This window comes from Dendrobates tinctorius, unplaced genomic scaffold (genome assembly GCF_039654945.1).
Source record: "Dendrobates tinctorius isolate UK_male_01 unplaced genomic scaffold, ASM3965494v1 ptg000251l, whole genome shotgun sequence".
In the NCBI taxonomy this organism is placed as follows: Eukaryota; Metazoa; Chordata; class Amphibia; order Anura; family Dendrobatidae; genus Dendrobates; species Dendrobates tinctorius.
This window is the reverse complement of record NW_027361918.1, coordinates 170,805-187,127: the sequence shown is the minus strand read 5'-3', so window position 1 is coordinate 187,127 and position 16,323 is coordinate 170,805. Positions and strand designations below refer to the sequence as shown.

General features: G+C 46.6%; 1 protein-coding gene across 1 annotated transcript in view; it reads left to right on the top strand.

The window, feature by feature from the left end:
• LOC141065429 (uncharacterized) overlaps positions 1-16,323 on the top strand; it is a 112,233-nt gene that overhangs the window by 33,840 nt on the left and 62,070 nt on the right. The window contains exon 3 of the mRNA XM_073557926.1: positions 8,356-8,490. Within this exon, the coding sequence (XP_073414027.1) occupies positions 8,356-8,490 (135 nt within the window). The remainder of the gene's footprint in view (positions 1-8,355; positions 8,491-16,323) is intronic.

Below are 16,323 nucleotides of genomic sequence, written 5' to 3'. Positions count from 1 at the left end.
CCGAGTCACCAGCCTCAGAAATCGCAGGTTAACAGCAGCTCAGATTAGAGACCAGGTCAATGCCACACAGAGTTCTAGCAGCAGACACATCTCTACAACAACTGTTAAGAGGAGACTTTGTGCAGCAGGCCTTTATGGTAAAATAGCTGCTAGGAAACCACTGCTAAGGACAGGCCACAAGCAGAAGAGACTTGTTTGGGCTAAAGAACACCAGGAATGGGCATTAGACCAGTGGAAATCTGTGCTTTGGTCTGAGGAGTCCAAATTTGAGATCTCTGGTTCCAACGACAGTGTCTTTGTGAGACGCAGAAAAGGTGAACGGATGGACTCTACATGCCTGGTTCCCACCGTGAAGCATGGAGGAGGAGGTGTGATGGTGTGGGGGTGCTTTGCTGGTGACACTGTTGGGGATTTATTCAAAATTGCAGGCATACTGAACCAGCATGGCTACCACAGCATCTTGCAGTGGCATGCTATTCCATCCGGTTTGTGTTTAGTTGTACCATCTTTTATTTTTCAGCAGGAAAATGACCCCAAACACACCTCCAGGCTGTGTAAGGGCTATTTGACCAAGAGGGACAGTGATGGGGTGCTACGCCAGATGACCTGGCCTCCACAGTCACCAGACCTGAACCCAATCGAGATGGTTTGGGGTGAGCTAGACCGCAGAGTGAAGGCAAAAGGGCCAACAAGTGCTAAGCATCTCTGGGAACTGCTTCAAGACTGTTGGAAGACCATTTCCGGTGACTACCTCTTGAAGCTCATCAAGAGAATGCCAAGAGTGTGCAAAGCAGTAATCAAAGCAAAAGGTGGCTACTTTGAAGAACCTAGAATATAAGACATATTTTCAGTTGTTTCACACTTTTTTGTTAATTATATAATTCCACATGTGCTAATTCATAGTTTTGATGCCTTCAGAGTGAATCTACAATTTTCATGGTCATGAAAATAAAGAAAACGCTTCGAATGAGAAGGTGTGTCCAAACTTTTGGTCTGTACTGTATATGGGAAAAGGGAATGAATTACATTATACCCCATCACAGTATGGCCGCTGTCCTCTGGATATAACTTATTAGGACAGCATGTGCACAGAAGGAATGGTGTGTGTGAAGGACGTTTCGCCACAGTCCTGTGAGAGCGGTGTGTGTTGATCCTTTCTCTGTCTAGTTCTGTGACGCTGGCTGCTAAGTCAGCAGTATAGATGGGGTGTATGATGAGCAATGGATAATCTGGCTAACTACACCTAATCGTGTCTGACTTGTTAGCGGGCTAGTGTGCGATCTAGTATTCCTAAGCTGGTTGAGAATTCTCCAGCGAGGGTTTAATACCATTATATTCATGCTAACCCTTTGTTGGGAAATTTGGGGATTGGGTATAGGGCCTTAGTGCAGTATTAACATAGGATCTTAGTTAGGGCCTTTGTGCAATATTCAGAAACAAATACGCCTCATTTCCCTTGTTTTCTTTGGGGCTAATCTCCCCTTGATTGGAGGACTAAGTATCATCTATCCTGCATTGCACCAGTGTCTGGTTATCTATTAATATCCACTATTGAAACAGAGAAGTGGATAGACTGTACACAATTATTGGTGGTCACTTTATATTATTAATGGTTAGATTTTAGTTATTGTTTGTCCACCACAGTCCGTGAACCTTTGTTAATTTTGGTAGCTTTATATTGATTTTTTGGGGAAACTCTTCAGTGATTACGAGGGTTGGAAACGACCCTGGATGTCCCTTCTGACTCTAACATTCTATGATTCCTCACCTGAACTCGGGTTCTTAATAGCTCTGTCACTCTTGTTCCTGGCTCATTCATGTTTTCTTATCTATTATCGACCCATCTTTCCTTCTCATGTATCCTGATCTCTCTGCTACTGACCTTGGCTACAAATTCTGAACTTGTGCTGCCTGTGCTGAACTCATACCATGTGAAATAGATTTTGTCTCTCCAATACATATCCTGTACCTGAGTCTCTGACGCTCCAGTTACCTACTGCAGTCCTGGTAACTGCACTGGAGTGGTACCTGGTGTCTAACAGTGGCCCAGCTAGTCTGGAACTAAGAAGCCATAGTGGCAACCTTTTGGCAGGGCCTGTCTGATAGAATTATGGATGGCAGGCAGTGATCTACCATTTCCCCTAGATACTCTTATACATCTGGTTTCTAAGATTGATCTCCGCTTTCACAAGTGTGCTCACGAAAAAGCCCAAGTACCATGCCACACCAAAGGACCTCTTGGCCTGGTCCCTGCCCTTCAGTCCCCTTGCCTGCTGCACCACCTGCTGTTGAGTTGATGCTAGTTGAGCTAGCCAATCTTTCTGCACAGGAGCATCAGAAAAGGTACATTTAGAACAAATGCATTTATTGTAGAAGCAAAGGGCATTCTGTTTGCCAGTGCCGAATGAAGCCGGGAAACTCCAGCACCTGGGATGACCCTAGGTGAGAAAGATTGCTCTTCGAAGCTAGAGACCGAAGTCGCACTTGTCTGGGGTGAGAAGTTGTTTTTTCTTTTTTTTTTTTTTTTCTCCATGGCAGCCCTTATTGATTCCTGTTCAGTTGCCAACTTCATCCATCAGGGCCTCGCTCTTAAGCATCAACTTCCAACGCAACAACTTGATCAGCCCCTTGGCTATTGCTTCCATAGATTAGCTCAGCTAGGAATCGTCCATCTGATTCATCACTAGGCCCGTCACATTGCAGATTGGAGCTTTGGATTTCGTTCTACGTGCTGTCAAAATCTATGAACTTTGCCTTGCTGGTTCTGCCATGTTTGTGTTTACACGCGTTGGTTATTGATCCTCCTGTCAAGTTCTTCAGTGGGGATGTGCTGCCACCTGCTTCTCCAAGATCTTGCCCAAGTCTTTGCCTTCCACGCCTATGAACTGTTATTCTCTGCCCACTTGTCAAGATTTTGCAGACGTCTTTTATGAAAAGGGAGAGGTCTTGGCACCCCATAGACCTTATGATTGCCCCATCGATTTTCAGCCAGGCACCTCTTTTCCCTGAGCCGTCGTGTACCCCCCCCCCCTATGCCTGCCAGAGACTCTGGCTATGTCAGAATACAGCAGCTTGCAACTGAACATCTTGTTTTGTTTGTATTGTGAAGTAAACAACAAATAGGACAAAAAAATGAAAACTTGTGCATAACAATTCAGTACTTTGTAGAGCCTCCTTTTGTGGCAAATACAGCTGCAAGTTGCTTTGGATAAGTCTCTGAGCTTGCCACTGGGATTTTTGCCCATTCCTCAAGGCAAATCTTCTGCAGCTCCTTAAAGTTAGATGGTTTCCGCTGGTGAACAGCAGTCTTCAAGTCTGACCACAGATTCTCCATTGGATTAAGCTTTGGGCTTTGACTTGGCCATTCCAGACCATTTACACGATTTCGCAACAGCCATCTACCCCTCAACTCAAACCATTTTCTGTGTTCCTGCTGTTTGAAAACATCCCCTCCAGCATGATGCTGGTACCACCATGTTTCACTGTGGGTATGGTGCTCTTGGGGTGATGAGCTGTGTTGGTTTGTCACCAGACATGGTGTCTACCATGATGGCCTAAAGTTCAATTTTGGTCTCATCTGTGACCACAGCACTTTCTTCCATACATTTGTGGAGTCTCCCACGTGTCTTTTGGCAAACTTAAAATGAGCCTTGCAATTTTGTGTGTAACCAAAGGCTTTTTTATTCCCACTGTTCCATAAATGCCACCTCTTTGGATTATACGGATTATTGTGGTCGTATGAACAGATACTTCAATCTCTGCTTGGGAACTCTGCAGCTCCTTCAGGGTTACCTTTTTGTTTTTGTGCTGCCTCTCTGATTAATGCCATTTATGCCTTGGCTGACAGTTTTGGTGGGTAATCCTCTCTTGACAGGTTATTGTGGTACCATATTTTTGATAATGGATTTGATGGTGCTCTGAGGGATCATCATAGATTGGGATTTTTTTTATAACCCAACCCTGACTTGTACTTCTCAACAACTTTGTCCCTGACTTGTTTGGAGAGCTCCTTGGTCTTCATGGTGCTGGTGGGAGATCTCCTAGGTCTTCATAGTGATGGTTGGATATCCCCTTGGTCTTCATGGTGTTGTTTGGTTAGTGGGGCCTCTTGTTAATGGTGTTGCAGCCTCTGTGGCTTTTCAGAAAAGGTAAAGTGTATATACTGACACATGTGACACTTAGATTGCACACAGAGACGTCCTGTCACTAAGCATGGGATTTATGAAGGGAATTACTTTGCACCAGAAATTTTTAGGAGCTTCATAGCAAGAGGTGAATACTGACAGGTGCTTCTCACTAAGTTAGAATATCCTCAAAAAGTGAATTTATTTTATTTCTTCAATACAAAAAGAGAAACTCGTATATTATAGAGTCATTACACACAGAGTGATTTATTTCAAGTGTTTATTTCTGGTAATGTTGATGATTGTCTTACAGCCAATGAAAACCCAAAAGTCCTTCTCTCAGTAAATTAGAATAATTGACAAAAAAATACCTGCAACGGCTCCCTAAGTGTTTAGAAAGGTCTCTTAGTCTGTTTCAGTAGCTCCACAATCATGGGGAAGACTGCTGACTGACAGATGTCCAGAAGGCAGTCACTGACACACTCTACAAGGAGAGGAAGCCACAAAAAGGTCATTGCTAAAGAAACCGGCTGTTCACAGAGTGCTGTATCCAAGAATATTAATAGAAAGTTGAGTGGAAGGAAAAAGTGTGGTAGAAAAAGGTGCACAAGCCACCGGGATAACCGCAACCTTGAAATGATTAAGAAAAGCCCATTCCAAAATTTGGGTGAGATTCACAAGGAGTGGCTTCTGCTGGAGTCATTGCTTCAAGAGCTACCACACACAGAAGTATCCAGGACATGGGCTACAAGTGTCACATTCCTTGTGTCAAGCCACTTATGACCAATAGACAACGCCAGTAGCATCTTACCTGGGCCAAGGAGAAGAAGAGCCGGACTGTTGTCAGTGGTCCTAGGTGTTGTTCTCAGATGAAAGTACATTTTGCATTTCTTTTGGAAATCGCGGTCCCAGAGTCTGGAGGAAGAGTGGAGAGTCCACAATTCAAGCAGCTGGAGGTCTAGTGTGAAGTCTCCACAATCAGTGATGGTTTGGGGAGCCATGTCATCTGCTGGTGTAGGTCCACTGTGTTTTATCAAGACCAAAGTCAGCGCAGCCGTCTACCAGGACATTTTAGAGTGCTTCATGCTTCCCTCTGCCGACAAGCTTTTTGGAGATGGAGATTTCATTCTCCAGCAGGACTTGGCCCCTGTCCACACTGCCAAAAGTACCAATACCTGGTGTACACACAACAGTATCACTGGGCTTGATTGGCAGCAAACTCGCCTGACCTTAATCCCAAAGAGAATCTATGGAGTATTGTCAAGAGGAAGATGAGACACCAGACCCCACAATGCAGACGAGCTGAAGGCTGGTATCAAAGCAACCTGGGCTTCCATAACCCCTCAGCAGTGCCACAGGCTGATCGCTTCCATGCCACGCCGCATTGATGCAGTAATTGATGCCAAAGGACCCCTGACCAAGTACTGAGTGCATTTACTGAACATACATTTCAGTAGGACAACATTTTGGATTTAAGCCATAATCATCCACATTAACAGAAATAAACATGGGAAACAGATCACTATGTGTAATGACTGTATAATATGAGTTTTACTTTTTGTATTGAAGAAATTAGATTCACTTTTTGATGGTATTCTAATTTTGTGAGAAGCACCTTTATGCACACGTTAATTTTTCGTAGTTTGATTCCACAAATGTAACTTATGTCTATATGTTTCTCATTTAAGACTCTTTAGTGCTGATGCATCACAAACAGGTCTGATTACAAAATATTTACACAGGTTGTAATGTAACAAACTCTGTAAAAAGCCAAGGAGGGTGAATATGCTCCCCGGCTATCCTACATGGATTGGAGGATTCATTAGGACTGGCGTTGTGCACCCTCGGGGATCGCTGGACTACAGCGACTAATTCAGTAAGCCACGCATCTGTGACCCTTTGTTTTCAATGTTTTATTTATTGAGAATCATAGGTTGGATGACATCAGCGTAAATGGTCAATTAGGGTACACCTGAAAGACAGAAAAAGCAAATAATACACTGGTCAAAAAGCCACGCAGGCCTTGAAGGTATAAAAAAAACATCCAGTAAATTACCCAAATGGAAAAGAATGGAAACGTAAACGCATCGGTCGATACAACATTAATATAGAAAATGAAGGATTCTTGATTAGTACTAACAAACAATCAAGCATAGTGGGGAAACTGAAGCTCAGTAGATCATTGGTGGATTAGTTAACCAACTAGAAACAAAACCAGAACTCATAGGGGGGTGGGTGAAGCGGAGGGAGGTATCATGGGAGTGAAAATGGGGGGGTGGAAGAGAAGAGGTCCGTTGACGTATTGGTCATGTCTAAAATCAGGGCGTGGAATCAGGCACACATAGGAACATGAATTTATCTGAATTCTTATAAGTTACCCAGAGACTCCAGACCCGTGAAAAGGAGGAAAGGCTGTGTGTGGAAAGTGCTGCTAATTCTTCAGTATGGAACAGTTTGTCGATCTTAAGTAATAGCTGATTTATGTTTGGAATATTAGACGAGGGCCATAACGTAGGTATCCGAAGCTTACCAGCTGTTGGAATGAAGGAGATCAGCTTAGGGTTAATTTTATATGGGTACGCATCACTTCATCTAAAGTTTGAGATACGATGTTCCAAACTTTTTGCATGATGTGGCAGGACCACCAGATATGAAGGTATGAACCTCTGTCCTTCTTGTATCCGGTGTAGTAGGGAACCATTGATGTCGTAGAAGAGGTGTTGTATACCAGTGAGTTGTTATTTTATAACTTTTCCTGGGCTCTCACACATTGCGAAGGGCCATATGAAGGTTTGTAAATGAGATGAATTTGGGAGTCAGTAAAAGAGTGTCCTAATTCTTTATCCCATCTCGGCAAAAAGGCTTTTTTCGGGGGTACTTGTTTTATGAGTAACATATTTTAGAGGGCTGAAAGCACCTTTATTGGGGTTTTTTGTTTGGGAGCATAATGTTTCAAAAGTGATTAATGGTCGTGTTAGCTCACCATTGATCATGACTTGGCGTAACTTCTTCCTAAGAGATTCGTAGTGGATGGAGGTGTACTTAGATAATGTGGGAAGCTCCTTCATATCCTGAAAGGATATTATGGTCCCCTCCTTATATAACTGATCCAATAGGGGTGATTTATCATTTGATACAAGTTTCGCTAAGTCAAAAGCCATGACGTCTGATGCCCTAGTTAATGGTGATGGGGTTGGGCACAAATAAGGTGCCGCAGACTTCCAGCACTTGGCCGCTACCCGAGTAAGGAGGTTTGTAAAGGTAGTTTTTAGTGATGTTACAGGCATGTGGTTCATGAACACCTTTTGCCACAGGGCTCGAGTTGCCTAGGAAGAGCCTAGCTAAGCGGCTACCTAGTGTTCACTGAAGCTCCTGAAGGTGAAGTCAGGCTTCAGCTGCAGGTAGCCTCCTAGGCAGTCCTCGGTACCCGGAGTTTCTGGACCCAATGGTCGGGTTTGCTGTATAGGGACAGACAGTCGGAGTCACTGAAGGGCAGGAGTTGGAGACTGACAGTCTGGACCATGTGGAGTTTGGAGATTGGTTCTCGTTCACACACTCAGTTATTGGAAAATGGTTCAGGTGCCGCCGACGTGGCTTCCAGGTTCCGGAGCTGCGGCTTCAGGATCACGTACACACTACACAAACCTAAAGGGACAGCAGTGAATAAGGAAATAACTATAATGGACTAAGGACAGGGGACCTGTCAACATACAGGTGCAGACAAACTGCCACTCAGTAACTAAAGTGGCTGCTCGGAGACCTCCCTATTGGGGAGGGTGCTGTTTACACACGATGCATGCCACCTATTGACTGGGGCATATTTTCAGGCTGCCAATGTATGAACAAGGGAGTGCGCCCATGCACTAGGCGTGCCGCCGAATTTCAGTGTGCAGGGAGGTGACCACGTGGTTGTGTCGATGAGTAAGTCTGCTTCCCTGCATGGAGGAAGGAGAGTATCCGGGGGTGGGGGTGGGGGGGGTAATAGGCATTACAGTGCTAATGTAGACCTGATAAGGAACTGAGCTCAGTGATTGGCTGCAGCACTGTCAATGTCACACCTGTACTGCAGCAAATCAATAAAGGCCAAAGAAGCTGTTAAAACTACGCACTGGACCCCAGGAGGGTGAGTAATAAGGAAGGAAGAGAATATAATGCGAGAGGTGAGGTCTCCCGGAGAATGAAATCATAATGTGCAAAACTCGAGAAAAATAATCAGCATCTCCTCACACAGGAATACACAGTGGTGAAGAAGACACCGGGGGGCCCGAACCACCGTACAGAGCCGCCCCTGATCTCACAGATACCTGACAGGAAGGAGAAGATCCTGGAGCTGACCACCAAGATCACTGAGCTGCTGACCGGAGAGGTGACTGCTGGGAGATTATACAGTATACACTGGGGGATTCTGGGTGATGAGAGGAGACTGCTGGGAGATTATACAGTGTACACTGGGGGATTCTGGGTGATGAGAGGAGACTGCTGGGAGATTATACAGTATACACTGGAGGATTCTGGGTGATGAGAGGAGACTGCTGGGAGATTATTCAGTATACACTGGGGGATTCTGGGTGATGAGAGGAGACTGCTGGGAGATTATACAGTGTACACTGGGGGATTCTGGGTGATGAGAGGAGACTGCTGGGAGATTATACAGTGTACACTGGAGGATTCTGGGTGAGGAGAGGAGACTGCTGGGAGATTATACAGTATACACTGGAGGATTCTGGGTGATGAGAGGAGACTGCTGGGAGATTATACAGTGTACACTGGAGGATTCTGGGTGATGAGAGGAGACTGCTGGGAGATTATACAGTGTACACTGGAGGATTCTGGGTGATGAGAGGAGACTGCTGGGAGATTATACAGTATACACTGGAGGATTCTGGGTGATGAGAGGAGACTGCTGGGAGATTATACAGTATACACTGGAGGATTCTGGGGGATGAGAGGAGACTGCTGGGAGATTATACAGTATACACTGGAGGATTCTGGGTGATGAGAGGAGACTGCTGGGAGATTATACAGTGTACACTGGAGGATTCTGGGTGATGAGAGGAGACTGCTGGGAGATTATACAGTGTACACTGGAGGATTCTGGGTGATGAGAGGTGACTGCTGGGAGATTATACAGTATACACTGGAGGATTCTGGGTGATGAGAGGAGACTGCTGGGAGATTATACAGTATACACTGGGGGATTCTGGGTGATGAGACTGCTGGGAGATTATACAGTGTACACTGGAGGATTCTGGGTGATGAGAGGTGACTGCTGGGAGATTATACAGTATACACTGGAGGATTCTGGGTGATGAGAGGAGACTGCTGGGAGATTATACAGTGTACACTGGAGGATTCTGGGTGATGAGAGGAGACTGCTGGGAGATTATACAGTGTACACTGGAGGATTCTGGGTGATGAGAGGAGACTGCTGGGAGATTATACAGTATACACTGGAGGATTCTGGGTAATGGGAGGAGACTGCTGGGAGATTATACAGTGTACACTGGAGGATTCTGGGTGAGGAGAGGAGACTGCTGGGAGATTATACAGTATACACTGGAGGATTCTGGGTGATGAGAGGAGACTGCTGGGAGATTATACAGTGTACACTGGAGGATTCTAGGTGAGGAGAGGAGACTGCTGGGAGATTATACAGTATACACTGGAGGATTCTGGGTGAGGAGAGGAGACTGCTGGGAGATTATACAGTGTACACTGGGGGATTCTGGGTGATGAGAGGAGACTGCTGGGAGATTATACAGTGTACACTGTAGGATTCTGGGTGAGGAGAGGAGACTGCTGGGAGATTATACAGTATACACTGGAGGATTCTGGGTGAGGAGAGGAGACTGCTGGGAGATTATACAGTATACACTGGGGGATTCTGGGTGATGAGAGGAGACTGCTGGGAGGTTATGCAGTATACACTGGAGGATTCTGGGTGAGGAGAGGAGACTGCTGGGAGATTATACAGTATACACTGGAGGATTCTGGGTGATGAGAGGAGACTGCTGGGAGATTATACAGTATACACTGGGGGATTCTGAGTGATGAGGAGACTGCTGGGAGATTATACAGTGTACACTGGAGGATTCTGCGTGAGGAGAGGAGACTGTTGGGAGATTATACAGTGTACACTGGAGGATTCTGCGTGAGGAGAGGAGACTGTTGGGAGATTATACAGTATACACTGGAGGATTCTGGGTGATGAGAGTAGACTGCTGGGAGATTATACAGTGTACACTGGAGGACTCTGCGTGAGGAGAGGAGACTTCTGTGAGATTATACAGTATACACTGGAGGATTCTGCGTGAGGAGAGGAGACTGTTGGGAGATTATACAATATACACTGGGGGATTCTGAGTGATGAGGAGACTGCTGGGAGATTATACAGTGTACACTGGAGGATTCTGCGTGAGGAGAGGAGACTTCTGTGAGATTATACAGTATACACTGGAGGATTCTGGGTGATGAGAGGAGACTGCTGGGAGGTTATGCAGTATACACTGGAGGATTCTGGGTGATGAGAGGAGACTGCTGGGAGATTATACAGTATACACTGGAGGATTCTGGGTGATGAGAGGAGACTGCTGGGAGATTATACAGTATACACTGGAGGATTCTGGGTGATGAGAGGAGACTGCTGGGAGGTTATGCAGTATACACTGGGGGATTCTGAGTGATGAGGAGACTGCTGGGAGATTATACAGTATACACTGGAGGATTCTGGGTGATGAGAGGAGACTGCTGGGAGATTATACAGTATACACTGGAGGATTCTGGGTGATGAGAGGAGACTGCTGGGAGGTTATACAGTATACACTGGAGGATTCTGGGTGATGAGAGGAGACTGCTGGGAGATTATACAGTATACACTGGAGGATTCTGGGTGATGAGAGGAGACTGCTGGGAGGTTATACAGTATACACTGGGGGATTCTGGGTGATGAGAGGAGACTGCTGGGAGGTTATACAGTATACACTGGAGGATTCTGGGTGATGAGAGGAGACTGCTGGGAGATTATACAGTATACACTGGGGGATTCTGGGTGAGGAGAGGAGACTGCTGGGAGATTATACAGTATACACTGGAGGATTCTGGGTGATGAGAGGAGACTGCTGGGAGATTATACAGTATACACTGGAGGATTCTGGGTGATGAGAGGAGACTGCTGGGAGATTATACAGTATACACTGGAGGATTCTGGGTGATGAGAGGAGACTGCTGGGAGATTATACAGTATACACTGGAGGATTCTGGGTAATGAGAGGAGACTGCTGGGAGATTATACAGTATACACTGGGGGATTCTGGGTGAGGAGAGGAGACTGCTGGGAGATTATACAGTATACACTGGAGGATTCTGGGTGATGAAAGGAGACTGCTGGGAGATTATACAGTATACACTGGAGGATTCTGGGTGATGAGAGGAGACTGCTGGGAGATTATACAGTATACACTGGAGGATTCTGGGTGATGAGAGGAGACTGCTGGGAGATTATACAGTATACACTGGGGGATTCTGGGTGTGGAGAGGAGACTGCTGGGAGATTATACAGTATACACTGGAGGATTCTGGGTGATGAGATGAGACTGCTGGGAGATTATACAGTATACACTGGGGGATTCTGGGTGATGAGAGGAGACTGCTGGGAGATTATACAGTATACACTGGGGGATTCTGGGTGTGGAGAGGAGACTGCTGGGAGATTATACAGTATACACTGGAGGATTCTGGGTGATGAGAGGAGACTGCTGGGAGATTATACAGTATACACTGGGGGATTCTGGGTGTGGAGAGGAGACTGCTGGGAGATTATACAGTGTACACTGGAGGATTCTGGGTGATGAGATGAGACTGCTGGGAGATTATACAGTATACACTGGAGGATTCTGGGTGATGAGAGGAGACTGCTGGGAGATTATACAGTATACACTGGAGGATTCTGGGTGATGAGAGGAGACTGCTGGGAGATTATACAGTATACACTGGGGGATTCTGGGTGAGGAGAGGAGACTGCTGGGAGGTTATACAGTATACACTGGGGGATTCTGGGTGATGAGAGGAGACTGCTGGGAGGTTATACAGTATACACTGGGGGATTCTGGGTGAGGAGAGGAGACTGCTGGGAGGTTATACAGTATACACTGGAGGATTCTGGGTGATGAGAGGAGACTGCTGGGAGGTTATACAGTATACACTGGGGGATTCTGGGTGATGAGAGGAGACTGCTGGGAGGTTATACAGTATACACTGGAGGATTCTGGGTGATGAGAGGAGACTGCTGGGAGATTATACAGTATACACTGGAGGATTCTGGGTGATGAGAGGAGACTGCTGGGAGATTATACAGTATACACTGGGGGATTCTGGGTGAGGAGAGGAGACTGCTGGGAGATTATACAGTATACACTGGAGGATTCTGGGTGATGAGAGGAGACTGCTGGGAGATTATACAGTATACACTGGAGGATTCTGGGTGATGAGAGGAGACTGCTGGGAGATTATACAGTATACACTGGAGGATTCTGGGTGATGAGAGGAGACTGCTGGGAGGTTATACAGTATACACTGGAGGATTCTGGGTGTTGAGAGGAGACTGCTGGGAGATTATACAGTATACACTGGAGGATTCTGGGTGATGAGAGGAGACTGCTGGGAGATTATACAGTGTACACTGGGGGATTCTTGGTGAGGAGAGGAGACTGCTGGGAGATTATACAGTATACACTGGAGGATTCTGGGTGATGAGAGGAGACTGCTGGGAGGTTATACAGTATACACTGGGGGATTCTGGGTGATGAGAGGAGACTGCTGGGAGATTATACAGTATACACTGGAGGATTCTGGGTGATGAGAGGAGACTGCTGGGAGGTTATACAGTATACACTGGAGGATTCTGGGTGATGAGAGGAGACTGCTGGGAGATTATACAGTGTACACTGGGGGATTCTGGGTGAGGAGAGGAGACTGCTGGGAGATTATACAGTATACACTGGGGGATTCTGGGTGATGAGAGGAGACTGCTGGGAGGTTATACAGTATACACTGGAGGATTCTGGGTGTTGAGAGGAGACTGCTGGGAGATTATACAGTATACACTGGAGGATTCTGGGTGATGAGAGGAGACTGCTGGGAGATTATACAGTATACACTGGGGGATTCTGGGTGATGAGAGGAGACTGCTGGGAGATTATACAGTGTACACTGGAGGATTCTGGGTGTTGAGAGGAGACTGCTGGGAGATTATACAGTATACACTGGGGGATTCTGGGTGATGAGAGGAGACTGCTGGGAGATTATACAGTATACACTGGAGGATTCTGGGTGTTGAGAGGAGACTGCTGGGAGATTATACAGTATACACTGGGGGATTCTGGGTGATGAGAGGAGACTGCTGGGAGATTATACAGTGTACACTGGAGGATTCTGGGTGTTGAGAGGAGACTGCTGGGAGATTACACAGTATACACTGGGGGATTCTGGGTGATGAGAGGAGACTGCTGGGAGATTATACAGTATACACTGGAGGATTCTGGGTGTTGAGAGGAGACTGCTGGGAGATTATACAGTATACACTGGGGGATTCTGGGTGATGAGAGGAGACTGCTGGGAGATTATACAGTGTACACTGGAGGATTCTGGGTGTTGAGAGGAGACTGCTGGGAGATTATACAGTATACACTGGAGGATTCTGGGTGATGAGAGGAGACTGCTGGGAGATTATACAGTGTACACTGGGGGATTCTGGGTGAGGAGAGGAGACTGCTGGGAGGTTATACAGTATACACTGGAGGATTCTGGGTGTTGAGAGGAGACTGCTGGGAGATTATACAGTATACACTGGAGGATTCTGGGTGATGAGAGGAGACTGCTGGGAGATTATACAGTATACACTGGAGAATTCTGGGTGATGAGAGGAGACTGCTGGGAGATTATACAGTATACACTGGAGAATTCTGGGTGTTGAGAGGAGACTGCTGGGAGATTATACAGTATACACTGGAGGATTCTGGGTGATGAGAGGAGACTGCTGGGAGATTATACAGTGTACACTGGGGGATTCTGGGTGAGGAGAGGAGACTGCTGGGAGGTTATACAGTATACACTGGAGGATTCTGGGTGATGAGAGGAGACTGCTGGGAGATTATACAGTATACACTGGAGGATTCTGGGTGATGAGAGGAGACTGCTGGGAGGTTATACAGTATACACTGGAGGATTCTGGGTGATGAGAGGAGACTGCTGGGAGATTATACAGTATACACTGGAGGATTCTGGGTGATGAGAGGAGACTGCTGGGAGATTATACAGTATACACTGGAGGATTCTGGGTGATGAGAGGAGACTGCTGGGAGGTTATACAGTATACACTGGAGGATTCTGGGTGAGGAGAGGAGACTGCTGGGAGATTATACAGTGTACACTGGGGGATTCTGGGTGAGGAGAGGAGACTGCTGGGAGATTATACAGTATACACTGGAGGATTCTGGGTGAGGAGAGGAGACTGCTGGGAGATTATACAGTGTACACTGGGGGATTCTGGGTGAGGAGAGGAGACTGCTGGGAGATTATACAGTATACACTGGAGGATTCTGGGTGATTAGAGGAGACTGCTGGGAGATTATACAGTATACACTGGGGGATTCTGGGTGATGAGAGGAGACTGCTGGGAGATTATACAGTATACACTGGAGGATTCTGGGTGATGAGAGGAGACTGCTGGGAGATTATACAGTATACACTGGGGGATTCTGGGTGATGAGAGGAGACTGCTGGGAGATTATACAGTGTACACTGGAGGATTCTGGGTGAGGAGAGGAGACTGCTGGGAGATTATACAGTATACACTGGAGGATTCTGGGTGATGAGAGGAGACTGCTGGGAGGTTATGCAGTATACACTGGGGGATTCTGGGTGATGAGAGGAGACTGCTGGGAGGTTATACAGTATACACTGGAGGATTCTGGGTGAGGAGAGGAGACTGCTGGGAGATTATACAGTGTACACTGGGGGATTCTGGGTGAGGAGAGGAGACTGCTGGGAGATTATACAGTATACACTGGAGGATTCTGGGTGATTAGAGGAGACTGCTGGGAGATTATACAGTATACACTGGAGGATTCTGGGTGATGAGAGGAGACTGCTGGGAGATTATACAGTATACACTGGAGGATTCTGGGTGATGAGAGGAGACTGCTGGGAGATTATACAGTATACACTGGGGGATTCTGGGTGATGAGAGGAGACTGCTGGGAGATTATACAGTGTACACTGGAGGATTCTGGGTGAGGAGAGGAGACTGCTGGGAGATTATACAGTATACACTGGAGGATTCTGGGTGATGAGAGGAGACTGCTGGGAGATTATACAGTATACACTGGGGGATTCTGGGTGATGAGAGGAGACTGCTGGGAGATTATACAGTATACACTGGAGGATTCTGGGTGAGGAGAGGAGACTGCTGGGAGATTATACAGTGTACACTGGGGGATTCTGGGTGAGGAGAGGAGACTGCTGGGAGATTATACAGTATACACTGGAGGATTCTGGGTGATGAGAGGAGACTGCTGGGAGATTATACAGTATACACTGGAGGATTCTGGGTGATGAGAGGAGGCTGCTGGGAGATTATACAGTGTACACTGGAGGATTCTGGGTGAGGAGAGGAGACTGCTGGGAGATTATACAGTATACACTGGGGGATTCTGGGTGATGAGAGGAGACTGCTGGGAGATTATACAGTATACACTGGAGGATTCTGGGTGATGAGAGGAGACTGCTGGGAGATTATACAGTATACACTGGAGGATTCTGGGTGAGGAGAGGAGACTGCTGGGAGATTATACAGTATACACTGGGGGATTCTGGGTGATGAGAGGAGACTGCTGGGAGATTATACAGTATACACTGGAGGATTCTGGGTGATGAGAGGAGACTGCTGGGAGATTATACAGTATACACTGGAGGATTCTGGGTGAGGAGAGGAGACTGCTGGGAGATTATACAGTATACACTGGGGGATTCTGGGTGATGAGAGGAGACTGCTGGGAGATTATACAGTATACACTGGAGGATTCTGGGTGATGAGAGGAGACTGCTGGGAGGTTATGCAGTATACACTGGAGGATTCTGGGTGATGAGAGGAGACTGCTGGGAGATTATACAGTATACACTGGGGGATTCTGGGTGATGAGAG